At 39.7% G+C, this 14,714-nt stretch overlaps 1 protein-coding gene across 1 annotated transcript in view; it reads right to left on the bottom strand.

Moving 5' to 3' along the window:
- RB1 (RB transcriptional corepressor 1) overlaps nucleotides 1-14,527 on the bottom strand; it is a 70,917-nt gene extending 56,390 nt beyond the window's left edge. Inside the window, exons 1-5 of the mRNA XM_042014313.1 lie at nucleotides 14,375-14,527; nucleotides 4,390-4,502; nucleotides 2,291-2,425; nucleotides 1,338-1,376; nucleotides 458-525 (exon numbers count right to left, since the gene is read on the bottom strand). Of these exons, the coding sequence (XP_041870247.1) occupies nucleotides 458-525; nucleotides 1,338-1,376; nucleotides 2,291-2,425; nucleotides 4,390-4,502; nucleotides 14,375-14,512 (493 nt within the window). The 5' untranslated portion in view covers nucleotides 14,513-14,527. The remainder of the gene's footprint in view (nucleotides 1-457; nucleotides 526-1,337; nucleotides 1,377-2,290; nucleotides 2,426-4,389; nucleotides 4,503-14,374) is intronic.
- Between the last annotated feature and the right edge of the window lie 187 nt (nucleotides 14,528-14,714).

The following is a 14,714-nucleotide window of genomic DNA, read 5'->3' as shown; positions in this document are numbered from 1 at the left end:
ATACCTTATTATTAAATTTGTTTTATAAAACTATGTATATTTATAATATATGTAAGTCCATTTAAAAAAATGTGCCAGGTAATTATTTTTTAATAATTTTTAAACAATTTTAAGGTAATTATCCATTATCAAAACACTATCAGACTACAAAGCACCTCAGAATAGACTTAAATACAGAATGGCAACCTTTTAAGTAAAAGAAAAAAAAAATCATAGCAATTTTAGAAAGCTTAAATATATATGTTTATATACAGAAAGTAGTATCAGTGAAAAGAACAGCCAAACTGCATATAAAGAAATATCACTAAGTAGTTACAAAAGCCAGGCAATCAAAACATTCTAGGTCTGCAAAATATTTACTTGTAATAAGGATATTAGTCTCATGCTGGACATGTAAAACAAACAAAGTCACTTCAAAAATATTCATCAAAATTAGTGTGTTTTAATCAAAACTCACCTTTTGCCAGCAAAAAAGTAATCCAGTAATTTTTTAGGACTAATACAGAACTGAGTTCAGCAGAAATCCTGTAGGGAAACAAAAATACTTTGCATTGATAGCTCTATAATAATTTAAACGACAATGTTTGAAAACGTGCTTCAGTCTATGGAACTATTTAACAACATGCAACATTTCCCATATTGTTAAGTTTACTAAAAATCTCATTCCATTCCTTTTGTAATTAGGACTACACATTTGAAAAACCTAAGTCCTGGTAAAGCCGTTCAAGAATCAGGAAATGTCTGTAACATCCTCAGAAAAGAAAGTGAACGTAGACAATTCACTGAACTGCTATGAGCTGTTTTCTCTTGTGCCTTTGACTAATGCCCTATTCTCCAGCCACAGCATGAACTCAAGCTCATTCGAGAGTTGCTAAGGCATCTTTTAGTACACTCGTTTGTTGCTGGGATTAGGAAGCTCACTCTCCATCCACATATTCATTTCCACCATGCTGAGACATATGCCACTGGGTGGCAATACTTCGTGGAAGATAGACATATAAAAATATACTTATATATAAATACAATATAATACATATATACTTTATAGATACACTTCTATGTGTATACATATACACTATATATTTTTATAAAAATATACTTACATAATATATATAACACATATGTATAGCTCACATATATAGAGATATACAGATAGATACATAGGTAACATATATGATTTCTGCATCTCCCATAATCTCGTTGAAATTCAAAGTCCACACTAAATCTAAAGTAAACACATGACACTCTACAACTTAGGTCAGTCCTGAAGAGTTAAAAGATAAAATGCTATCACATTTTACATCTTGACAAACACAATTTAGGAAAATCAAACTTACTCACTACTAGGTTGTTCCAGATAAATAAGGCCACAAGTCCTACAAAATCAAAATAAATTCTTAGTTTTGAACACACTTCTGCAAGCAAAATATGCAATATCTTTGACTTCAATGTAGTTAAAAAATACACCAGTTCACAAAACAGAATTCTAACTTCTAAAAAAAAAAAAAAATCTGACTCAAAGAACAGATTAACAACAGATCAACTATGGCCCTGGCAAGCCTGAAATAATGTTGTTTGCATATTTATGTCAAAGCTTAGACAGCAAACAATTTTAACTTGGTATAATAAAATTACTCTTTTCCAGAAAGACACGATTTGTACATAGTTACTCAGTGTTCTGTACAACACAGCAAAGTGTGCTGCAGCTGCACAAAACACTCTATAAAAGGGCATTTAAAAATCTTTAGTATTTCTTCAGTGTCACTGAAAGCCTTGTGGTGTAATGCTGCTTCCCAATTATTCTAGGTACATATAATTTCAAGAAAAAAATTCAGTTTATGGAAAAATAAACTAGGATAGATATGCCTTCATTCTACAAAGTACCAAAGGGTGATCTCCTACTACTGTCAAAGATTATTTAAAAGATATTTGAGAGTCTTTTGTGATTTGGAAGGCAAAATGTTAAATAAAAAAAAAAAAAACATTAGATAGTAAACCAATCCTCTTTATATCTGTAAAAAGCCTAAAGTGAGTAGTAATAACTTGTCATGCTAGTCTTACTACTGTTTGTACTGCAACAAGGGGATTGTTTAACAAAGCATTGTGATAGTTACGGAGTAAAATGTAAGAGGTGTTTATTTAATGCATGTAAACAGCTCAATTTCACTGTTCTGCAAATATTACCACACACAGTTTAAATGGGCTCCTATAATACACAGTTTGAAAAATTCAAATACTTAAATGTTGATAGACAAAGAAATCAATTGCCAAATGAAAAAGCACACGCTACCTTTCAAACTTGCGGTATAGTGCAAATAATACATCGTATTTCTTTTTCAGCCTTGATACAGTGCTATCAACTTTAGTGCTTACAGTATCCATGTTAACATCCACCTCTTTCAGAAACTGAAAAAATGTGCATACACTGAAAAAAGAAAAAAAATACATTATCATAATTCATGAAAACAAATATTCTGAAATAGCTCTTTAAAAAGAGAAAATAAAAACACATCTACATGAAAACCCATTGCCTTACTTCACTAGACTCCAGCATGTTTTTACTATTATTACCAGTGACTGAAACCTTGCCTTGGGAAATTTTACTTGTTTACCTTGAGCCCCACCTATACGTTTCCAGACACAGGTATACTGTTCAGCCTGGCAGCAGAGGTATCTCACAATACAGGCTCTACTACAGAAGGAATATTTTCTTTCCTAGCACAGATATTATCTCTGGAAGTCAGAACTTGCTAACTAGACACACCTTTGTTCTTGCTCTGCTGGTAATACCACAAATATCCAACACACACCTCTCAGCGCTCCTGTTCTACTATAGAAACGCTCCTACTACTCTAAGAACATGAACCTTGGCTCCATCCATGTTAAAGAAAGACCTAAGAATGAGAACTGAGATGAATGCATTGAATTATATGGAATTTCAAGTCTTTCAACAGGTATTGGGGCAAGGAGATCTCCAACCTTTGGAAATATTATTACACATGGGATCAAAGCTCTCCCTACTCATCCATGTAATATTATGGCCATCAAGGAAGCATTTTGTTACGTTCATAACTAAAATGAGCAGATTGCTTAAAATTAAAAAGCAGGAAGCTATCAAATATATTCAACTATTTCAACTGTATCAAATATATTTTGATCCTTTATAATAATATTCTGAGAGACTTTTTGATCTTTGTCAGATTAAAGAAACAAGATACAAAACCAGTCAGAAGCTCATATAAGAATGGAATGGAATAAAAGATCTTTCCAATATATCTGAAGGCTATAGAGGATAAGATGACTAGCAGAAAGCTCTGCCAGTTTGACCTTACAGCTGACAAAAAGGCCAGGGCTAACAGGCAATTGAGTATTGCTAAAAACCACAATCAGCAGAGTAACACCTTACTCTTTGAAACCCTAAGAGAAAAAGTCTCTCAGTTTTCAGCACAAGTTGGTCTGTGGAACTTGGGTGGAACACGCTGAATGTCGCTGCACAAATGCAATTGGCTTTCAGCCACACGGTTCCAAGGCAGTCAACACTGAAGAGATTAAGTCAAAACATTGGACTTGACCCTGCTCTGGGAGATGATGCAAGGTAGAAGAGGGCATGGAGAAGTCTAATCATAACAGATGACTTCAAGAAAAAGGATATTCTGGTCCAAGGTTATTGCCAGGACTTAGCCTCCTGCCCTAGAGCATCGAGAGGCTCTGCCCCTGCGTATGCTTTCCACACACGGCACAGTTACTAGGCAGATGGCACTGGAATTCTTTCCCCTAGCTGAATCTAACACAAGCTATGCCTAGTGCTTTTTCCACCTACATTTACCTTAAAAGCAGATACTATAATCTTAATTTCTGTATTATGAACTTAGTTAATATACAATATAACAGTAATACTCCCCTAGCAGAAAGTATGTATGAAAGCACAAAGTTTAGACTGGCATTAAAATGTCTGAGAAGAGCAGCATGCTGGCAAACTGTTTGAAAAGTAATATTTTTTTTCCCTACTTCTTGATTTAGCCTAAGCCTAATGCTGGGAAAAAGGTTTTATGGAAATTCTTCATAGAGGGAAAGAAAAATATTTTAAGTGCAATTTGCACCAACCTAAACTGATGAATACTTCAGGGAGAGCAAGAACAAGAATAAACTGTGTTACAACCAAAGCCAGCCATAGATGAATCAAACAAGTATCACTGTTCCCTCAACTAAAATATAATAGCAAGACTTCTAGTTTACCAATATACTCAGAATTTCAGTAAGTAACTTTCATTTTAAAGTCAACTAGTCTGATATGCACAAAGATTCACTATGCTTTAAAGACAGTCTCTTTATAAAAATGTTGGTGAGTTAATTGTTGAAATCTAAATTCACACACTTAAACTCACTTACCTTATGTTTATACTTTTCAAAAGCTCAGTGAAAGTAAATGTCACTTCATCCAGATCAATTGCTACAATAAAGATACATACTCCCCATGTTTCCTTTTTCTTTTTGTTACAAGCCTTTCAGAAAAAAAGAGAGGAAACACAGTTTTTATTATTCAATAAAAATGGGTAATACATGGAAAGCATTAATTAGTCCAAACATGATTAGAAATGGTTAAACAAAACATCCTCAAACAAACATTTGACTATGATAGCCAATTATTTGATAATGGGAAACCATTCCAGGTTTTACAATACAGGTGAAAGACCAAGCACTTCAACTCTTATTCCTACAGTACAAGATCAGTTTTACCCATACAATTCAGCAAAGCTCTGAAATACAACCTTTGGTTCCACGGAACATTTATGAAAAGCAGAAGTCGTGATTCCTTTTTTTTTTCCCCTAAATTACCATATTTGACCATAAAAAGACACTGAAGGTTAAAGAATAAGAAGCCAAGCCATAAAAAAATAATTAAAACCTTTACAATGACAGGCAATAAACACTCATAAGCGATTTCAGTTGTGTCAACCACTCATCACTGCTGGAGCACAAACCCGTCTCTGCTTAGTAAAGCATGACAGTAACAAGCACTTCCAGCCATTTTCCTACCATACCTCTACATTTAAGGTCTGCCTTCTCCTACTTAGAAGGTACGAGTTATAACCAATCATCCTTCATCAAAAGAAGCCAACCCACAATGACAGACATGGCATCCACATGGAGTAGAACTCCTGATGATGGTTCACAAGCCACTCACTTGGAGCCAGACAGGCAACACTTAAGATTTCAACACCCTTCCACCAAAACAGCATCACAGTGGAAAACCTCTGGAGAACACTGATTTGCAGAAGCACAGAAAAAAAACCCCTTAAGCAGGTATAATCCAGACTTTGGAAACAAAGCTATTTTCAAGACAGAACAAGGTATGGGTGCAGCCCTGCAAAACTCCAGAAACAGCAAACTTGTAGAACACTTTTCAGACATCCAGCATCCTTGTGAATAAAACTCCGACACCACCCAGGCCCACAGCAAAGGAGCAGGATCTGAGTGCACGTCTCGGCAGCTCTAGGTCGGACATGACATCTGTTGGAGGACAGAGGTGAAACGGAGCACCAGGAGCAAGTGAATGGAAACACTGAATTCCTGCTCTTCTATACTGCTTAGCTTTGGCCCACTCCCTAGCCCACTTTTTTATCCTTTCCCTGATCACTCCACCTAGCTGCCTCCTAGACAACACCGATGCAAGTTGCAGGGGCCTGTTAACTCTAGAAAATGCTCCCCAAAGGCAACAGGAGTAAGACCGCACCAGACCTAGCTCACTCCACCTTATGTGGTCTTCCAAATCTGTGCCAAAATCCTCTGCACCACTCATGTCCTTGCTTAGTCAGCACTAACCATGACCAATAACCTGCTGTGCCCATAAATGATACAATTTCACTCATATTGCCAACAATTTTTTTTTTTTTGGCAATTGTTCTGTGGTATTTTTACATCAGGGAAAACTGACTGGGGGCCTTCTCCAAAGAACAAAAAGTTTCACTGGCTTGTGCAACTGTTAAGAGTTATAGAACAGGCTTCAATGAAAAAGTAATCAGCCACCCTCAACAACATAGTAACTGACAATTATTTTAGTCATTACTTTCTTCCTGCATTCCCCTTTGAGTGTTTCCACAAATCATGACTCCTTGCACAAGAGAAAATAATTTTGAAAAAAGCTATTAACAGACTGAGATGCATTTGTTGATACTTAAAGGGATGTAAAAAATGGTGAAGGTTAATGCTAGCTAATGAACTACCAAGAAGAAGGATGACTACACACAGAATGAGCATACACCTGACCTTGTTTAATAAATAAGTTCCCTTCACTCCATGCTCCTGCAAACTCAGACAAGGATGTTGTCCTGTAAATACAACACCTTGTAGGGCAGGAAGACTGAGTGCTACCAAGTGGTGAAATTGTTCCTGGTTTGTTGCCTATCCAAACAAGCCTGGCTTTCCTGGGCAGCCCAGCTCAACTCTGGCAGCATGAATGCTAGAAGGCTGTAGCAATGGTTTACTCAATAGGAGAGAGGTCTGGTTTTGCAAGAATGACCTTTAAACTCCTTGTCCAGTATGGTTTGGGATAACAATTCATTTGTTTCTACCACTAAACAAGAAGGCAGTCTCAGAGGCAGCCTAGCAATCCACGAGATCCAAACCATTACAGTGAGTCAAACTTCAGTATCAGGACTACTCCCACACCCATTGCTGATGGTACAGGATGCTTTGGACACCTTCTCCTCAACACAACATTTTGGATGACTCCTGGCCAAACAAGAAAAATTATACACAACCCAAGATAAATAGATTATGGGTTGGGCTTTTTTTCTAGTAGCAAAGGTGAGCAGCACCTGAGCATGCCTGCCTTACAACACAGCTGAAGGAAGGAGGAGAGAAAAACATGAAAGACCACTGGACTGGGACTATCCCACCAGCTACTGCTGGTTAAAACAACCAAAGACACAGGTAAACAGCAGTTTTCTCAGAAAATAAGGTATCTGCCATAGCCATGCATGAAGATTTGAGTGATTTTAATCCATAAATATTGTCATGGTTTAACCCCAGCTAGCAACTAGGTACCACACAGCTGCTTGTTCCCTTCCCATCCCTGCAGTGGGGAGGAGAATCAAAAACCAACTGTCATGGGTTGAGAAAAGAACAGTTTAATAACTGGAACACAATAAAATGCAACAATAATAACAACAACATTAATAATAATTGCAAGGGAAATGAAAGATAGAGAGAAGCATAATACCCAATAGAAACAAGTGATGCTCAATACATTTGCTCACCACACACTGACCAATGCCCAGCCCATCCCTGAGCAGCAATCAGCAACTCCCAACAAAACTCCAAGAATTTATCTACTCGGCATGACATTCTGTGGAATACCCCCCTGGCCAGTTCAGGATGCCTATCCTGGCCATGCTCCCTCCAGATCTTTGTCCGCATGCCCACAGAGCACAGGAACCTAAAAAGTCCTTGACTTAGAGCAAGTAGTATTTAGCAACAGCTAAAACACCAGCGTTACCAACATTCTCATACTAAATCCAAAACTAATCCAGCACTATACCAGCTACTGGGAACAAAATCAGCTTTATTCCAGCTGAAACCAGAACAAATGCAAACATCATGGGGTAGAAGGAGGGGAGAAGGGATAAGGAGGTATCTTCCTGGCAAGTCACGCTCATAAGTACTCCCCTCTTCACACCCCTTCCCCCCTCAAGTTCACTTCTTTACTACACGAGTGAGTTAAAGTTGCCTGCTGAACAAAAACATGGCAGCATCACTCCTTCCAACTATTTTGCTTTGTTCACAGCCAAAGCAGATGATTCATCTCAGATGGACTTGAATGCATGGGAATGAAATGAAGACAAATTTATAGCCAGAAATTAACTTCTGAGGGTTCTGACTCAAGATCTTTGTTAATACAGCATCACTACAGAAAATGGGCAAGACAACAGCTCAACATCTGCCCTTGGCTGTCCTTCAGTTTCAGTAAGATGACTTCCAGTGACCTTAATTCAACTGATAATGAAGCAAAGCCTACCTACCAATCACTAGCCCTAAGATTAATTAACACCTAGTAGTCTAGATAGATTTCTTTCTCTTTTTCTCATCTTTTATTTAGGATTCCGAGGAACCAATACTATAGCTTTGGGCAATGTAGATCAGTTCTGTTGAATAAATAGAGTTTTCTGTAGGAAAAAATCTAAAACTCTTACAAAAGCTTTCAAAATATTTCTCATTCTGGACCTACCATTGCTTTTATTTGATCTGGCTTTTACCAGATTACTAGTTTACTTAAATCTAGTGAAAACAACCTGGGAGGAGTCATAAAATGGCTTAAAATGCTCATCCAGCACTAACTATTGTGAAACGGGATCCTTGCTTCTTTTCTTTCCAGATGTAGCTGCAAGGTGTTAAAGGCACTAACAGAAATAACTTCTGTTCTCTGCCTCAAGAGATTCTCCAGTGCTCAAGCAGTCCCAAGGAGGAAATGGCCACAGGAAGTCTCAGCTCCAGTATGCAGCTAGAGATGTTTACTCTTCTGCCAACACTGATAACGATTTTGATGACAGCCTACAAAAGTGATCCAGAAATAGAAACTTCAAATGATGCTGCATAAAAGAAGGTCAAGGGAAATGTACACGAGAAACATGCAAAGACAGATGGATACTTGAATCAAATGGGATATAGGATGTCTCACTGTAAATACCAAGCACCTGATCTTTGAACAGAAAGATGTGGAACCTGGCTTACTAAAATCTCAGTTACTACATTCCAATCAATACAGAGAACTAGCTTGACGGTACAAGAAACATTCACAGACATTAATTAGAGAGAGTCCAAAGGAGGCTATGGAGATGATCAGAGGGCTGGAGAGAGTTGGGGTTGTTCAGCCTGGAGCAGAGGAGGCTTCAGGGAGATCTTACAGCATCTTCCAGTACCTAAAGGGAGCTCTAAGAGAGCTGGAGAGGGACTTTTTACAAGGGCACGTAGAGATAGGACAAGGGGAGATGGCTTCAAACTGAAAGCGAGCAGGTTTAGATAGGATATTAGGAAGAAATTCTTTTCCTTACTGTGAGGGTGGTGAGACACCAGCACAGGTTGCCCAGAGATGCTGTGGATGCCCCATCCCTGACAGTGTTCAAGACCAAGTTGGATGGGACCCTGAGCAACCTGGTCTAGTGGAAAGTGTCCCTGCCCATAGCAGGTGGTTGGAATGGGAAAACCTTTAAAGGTCCATTCCAACCCAAACCATTCTAACTTTACATGTTTATGATCACAGTGGGTGGAAGATGACTGCAGAATAGACTCAAGAAGCTCTCACAACAGAAAACTGTTCAGAATAAAAACCTGCAGGAAAAATATCCCAGGGGAAGAAAAAAAATCTGATAGTGACCAATTTACCCCCTGTCTACATATAAGAAGTTCTGTGTAAAGACAATTAGATCCTCCATTTTTCAGCAATAGCAGTTTTAAATTTTCTATTGAACATTGTCTGGGATGGAAGATTATTATTAGTTCTCAATGGATGAGATCAAATTCAAATATAATACCAGCTAAAAGTAATGAAGTAAACGGAAAGTTTTGAAGTGGTGAAAATAGTTCATCTGATATGCAAAGTTCCTATTATACTTCTGCATGTAGCAAGACTGGAAGGGTCATCAATCTTTCCCCAAGATAGGCAGAAGATGTGTAAAAAAAGAAACTATACCAGTTGCCTGAGCTTTTAAAGTGCAAGGGCACATACAAGCAATGCATCTGCTGCTAAGATACTGAATATCATCAGCAAGAGGCCGTGGCAATGATTTGTTTGTTTTGGGACTTTCAGTAGCTCTTTGTTTTTTAATGACAGAGGATCCTAAAATATCTGTAATTTTGCTCATCCATCCAAAGCTTCAATGTATGCATGTTCAGATCAGCTGCAGTTCTATAAATCAGAGACAAAGTCTAGACAGAAAATACTTTATTACCTCATATGTGTTTCATGCTTTTGCCAAAAGCAAGAGGCCTCTCTGTCTTTTAACATGAGGATGAGATGGCTTACCAATGTTCTCCTTTTAGTAAGAAACCACAACTAAAAGGACCTGATTTAATTTAAATGTGAACTTTTAGGGACTGGGGACACTTGGCCTGCTGAACATGAGCACTTTGGTCTATACAGACCAACCTTCCATATTTAAGTCGTCATTACTTCATTCCTCAACTTAAGCTACAGTTTACCTTGTACGTTTTCTTCACTAAGCAGTTCAACTCCTGCTCAAATCAAGTGCTCTCCAACATCTGCATACCAGTGTAAGTCACCAGTTGGAGAGAATTTCAGGATATAAGATAAGTAATTAGAAACAAGAAAAACCACCTAAAACATCTTCAGATGCTAGAGATTTCTGAGGGAAAAGAAAAGGCAGCAATAATACATTCTCATGGGGTAGAGAATTGGCTGGTACAGAATTTTACACCACAGGCTTGAATTGTAACAGAAACAAGTAGTACAGTACTTGGGGGAAAAAATACAAGGGCAAAGAAAGCTACACTAGGAAAAACTAACTATGCAGACTACAGATCTTTCACCATGACAGTTTTTTAATAGCAGGTTAGACAAATACTTGATAGAAATGGTTCAGGAATTCCTGAGTCTGAACAGCTGAGCTGCAGCAGGAGAACAGTGAGCCATGTCTCCCTAACAGGGCTATGAACAGCCAACAAAAAATGGAGCTCCAAACCCATGCACCACATACTACGGACAACTAAGCTGATGAGCTTGAAGCATACCAGACCCTGTGCCTTAAGGTCCTTGGCAGACTCCAATTTCTATCAATTTCTTAAACCACTTCAGTTTTCTTTGGAGAAGTTTGGTTCCAATTTAGTCACCATGTCATCTGTTCCTTACACAGGTTCTTTCCAATATATTCAGCAACAATTCGCTCAAGCTTTTTTTCCTGCTTGTATCACCCCACATTCTCCTTCAGATTCTCATGTTGTTGTTCTCTACCAAAAGAAACAGTATCAGAACATAACAAATGCCCTGAGCTTTTTCATAGCAGTATTAGTATGGCTTCCTGGACTACTTCTAATATCTCTTACACCAACAATCACATGCTGCTCACCAAAGAACATGAGTAATTCCACTAAATCTATTCACTCCATCTAGAATTTACAGGCACTATTGGTTCATAATACAGATTTCAGGAGAGCTACAAAAAATTAAGAGTACAAGAGAAGCAAGCACCAGAGTCAACTGTTAAGCGAAAACCAATCAGTGTGTAAGAGTGTTGAAATTAAGACAATAAAACTACAACACTAAAACATTCTGTTTACCTAGGCAGCTTGGTTTGGTAAAGAAGAGAAATGACAGAGAGGAAAAAAACATTTGTATGACACTAATGCAAAAGCTCTCTTCACAGTAAGCTTGCGTGGGAATTCACCAGATATCAAAAGAATTTAAAAAGAAAACCTTTTCCTGATCACACATCAGACACCTTCCTTCAGCCCATACACCAAGAGCACTGGCTCAGTACAACATCTCTGGAACCACAGTTTGGGGTTCTGTCTAAGAGATTTTGAGTTACCATTTTATTGTAGAAGAGTGACATTAAACTCTAGCTGTCACAGAGGAAATCTTTAATGTTCTCCCACTACGAAGGGAAACACCACCATATTTAACAGATGGCTTTAGTGCTTTTTAACAGCCCCTCTCTGAAGATCCAGTTTTTACAACTACAGGTCAGCCACATTTTCCAGAAAAACTGTGTTACCATCTCTCTCTTGTCACCCTTCTCCTCCTCCACACCTCTCAAAAAGGTTCAGCTGTTTCAAGGACTCAAGGCCCAGCTGCAGTAGGGTGCAGCTGTATATCCTTGACTCACATGCTGCGGAAACAGATAACTTGAGAGCACTGCAAGGAAAGCTACAGTGCACAGAAAGAACGTGCAAGATAAGAAAGCTGACATTTCAGAGAGAAGTATCATCACTAGTAGCTCAAATGCTCAAAAGAAAACATACCAGTGTGGAAAGGTGACATCCTGAAGGAAAAAAAGCAGTGGCTCCAGTGGGCATTTGCTTTAATTCCATGGAGCAGCAGATAAGTTCTCCCCTCCTGGCTGATGCCTGCCTAGCCAGTAAAGTGTCTCACTGAAGCACAGGCACATTTAGGCTGATAGGTCACTACATTCTAGCAATGTTTTTGAATGTGCCTGCCAAAAATAATTGCTTTACACTTTTAGGCCACATGTACCTGGCTTGCAGAGTCTCTGTACATGCACCCTAAGTGACTCCAAAAGGACAGTACTACAAGATGTTTTCACTTCAAGTCACTAAATATTCATTGAGCAAGGATACAGCAGATGATCAGACTACATCCAAACCCACATTTGAACCCTGAATATCTGCCAGTTACCACAGTACCTAAAGTCTGGGCCACACTGCTTCCTAGTTAGCACTATGAGTGCCCTTCACATCCTCAGAGATTTGGCAGGCACAATTCGAATATCAACCACAAAGAACAAGGCCAGTGAGCCAAGAAAGGTAAGGTTTCAGGTCTTCGTATTTTGTAAGTAGCTTGAGAGGGGGATTCTTAGATGCTACCTCTATTTCCATCAGTGGCCTGATGATTTAAAGCTTCCTCAAGTCAAACCAACTACACTGTTAAACAGAAATGTTCTGGTAAGTATTTGTCTCAACTGGTGGCCTGGTGTTTCCCTTTTTGCTTCAGAACAGAAAGCTACTAGACAGCTTCTGTTCCAGTTCAGAACTGAACAGGTTAGTACTGAATCTCACTGAATAAAACATATGCAGCTGGTGCTTGCAGGACAAACCCTGGGACAGCCCCTCCACCACAACGCCTTCACCAGAGGGCAGAAAAAGAGCAGCCTCCTCCTGAATCCCTGCAACTTGAACTAGAGAGTCACCCTGAGAAACCAAGCTCACCATGATAACAGATTGATTTGGGAAAAGAAGCAGCAATTAACCAGGCTGTAATTCACTTGACTTCAGAGTCAGGTGAAGCCTGCCCTCAGCTAGAAGTAGCAACTCCAATACCTTCCAGGTCCCCATGGAGGCACACACTTGCCAGCTTACTTATTTCAACACCCTGCAAATACAGCTGTAAGTTTGAGGAAAGGGTCTTGGATTGAAACACAGTACAATGTGGATTTTTTTTCCTGTTAATTGAAAGGCTCTCAGCAATCAGTTTTAATAGCAAGACAACAGATATTAGCTATATATAATAATGAAGGTTTGGTTCTGAATAGGTAAAGGAGGCAATCCTCCAATGCCAAAAGGTTTCAAACACTGTGTATCTTACCTGGCCACTGCTAAGTAACGATCAGTGAAAACAAAACTTCACCTGTAAATGAAATTTGCAGGATTATACTGAAACCTGCCTTGTTTTTTTTCAGTCAAGGGAACTGAGTAGTCCTGTTTTCATTCATATAAGAGAACTCAACTATGCTTTTAGGGAAATGCTTCCCATGAACGTCCATGACCAAAAATTGTATCTGTTACTGAAAGAGCTGTGCAGTCTCCTTCCCATGCTATTATAACACTGTGATGTGAATGCATCAAGAGCTGGTATATCCACACTGCAGCTTAAAAAACACAGATAACAAACTATTAGTAGTGACAGCATAGATGTGGTAAGTCAGCTCAAGTTGCAGAAGGCTAAGCAGAAGTCACATGTACAAAAATGCAACTCCACACAGTGGGAATAATACCCCAGCTAAGTATTACAGAACTACAGCTGGACTCTGTAACAAAGCTTCTGCCATGACTTAGTTCTGTTCTCTTGAGTCAGCTTGTTGACACAGCAGTCATACTGAGGAGAAGGAAAAAGTAAAAATCAAGAAAGGGCCTAACATTTTATTAATCTGTTTACACATGCCCAATGACTAACTTTGAACGGAAATGCCTCAATGATAAGCACACGTTAACATTATGCCATAGAAAAGAAAAGTTTAACATACAGACATTCTTGTCTCTGCAATAGTGTTGTCTGTACCTTTTACATGGCCTCGTAAAAGAGGCAGAGGGAAAAAATACACAGAAACACAGAATGAGACAACCTGTATAAAGCTGACTACGACATATGTGAAACTACTTGCACTTCGAAGAATTAGCTGATCGCATGGTGCTGTTTTCTACTGTCACTTGTTAGTAATCTAAAAGGATTCCTGAGCACGTACCTTTATCGCAAAACATTAACAAAAAGGGGCAATCTACAGAAGCCAGTTTACAGAGACGTGAGCATGGCAACATCCCACTTCAGTCTACTTTCACTTCGAAAAGCTAAGTCACAGTATGTGAGCTTTGGCTGTGGGACCCTCGGCGGCCGCTGCCGCAAAGTTACAGCTCAATACAGGACAGCCACTACTGCGGAGCGATGCTACGAGCAGTAGCTACTCACCAGAGCTCCATCCGCTGCCGACAAGCTCTCGTACGTCTTCCACGCTTTCTCCCTCACGCTGTCCGACACCTTCAGCGCATCACAGAGCACGACGAAGTCCGCTTCGCCGACCTCGAGCCTAGGAAAAGCATCACACATCGCCAGCGGGGACACGGGACCGCGAGGCGACCAGGGAACCCACGCCACCCGCTGCCGGAGCCGCCCCGGGGTGACACCGCCCCACAGCCCGGACCCCCGGGCGCGGAGAGCCGCGGGGCGGCCGGCCCGCCCCCAGCCCGCTCCCGGCCCGGGCGGCGCTTACCGGGTCCCCGCGGGCGGCGCGGAGCCCCCGTCCGGGCTG

This window comes from Corvus kubaryi, unplaced genomic scaffold (genome assembly GCF_017639235.1).
Source record: "Corvus kubaryi isolate FWS band 111438036 unplaced genomic scaffold, C.kubaryi_AGA036_p1.0 split1-65, whole genome shotgun sequence".
Taxonomy (NCBI): domain Eukaryota; kingdom Metazoa; phylum Chordata; class Aves; order Passeriformes; family Corvidae; genus Corvus; species Corvus kubaryi.
The sequence above is the reverse complement of the archived record's forward strand: the minus strand, read 5'-3'. Positions and strand labels throughout refer to the sequence as shown.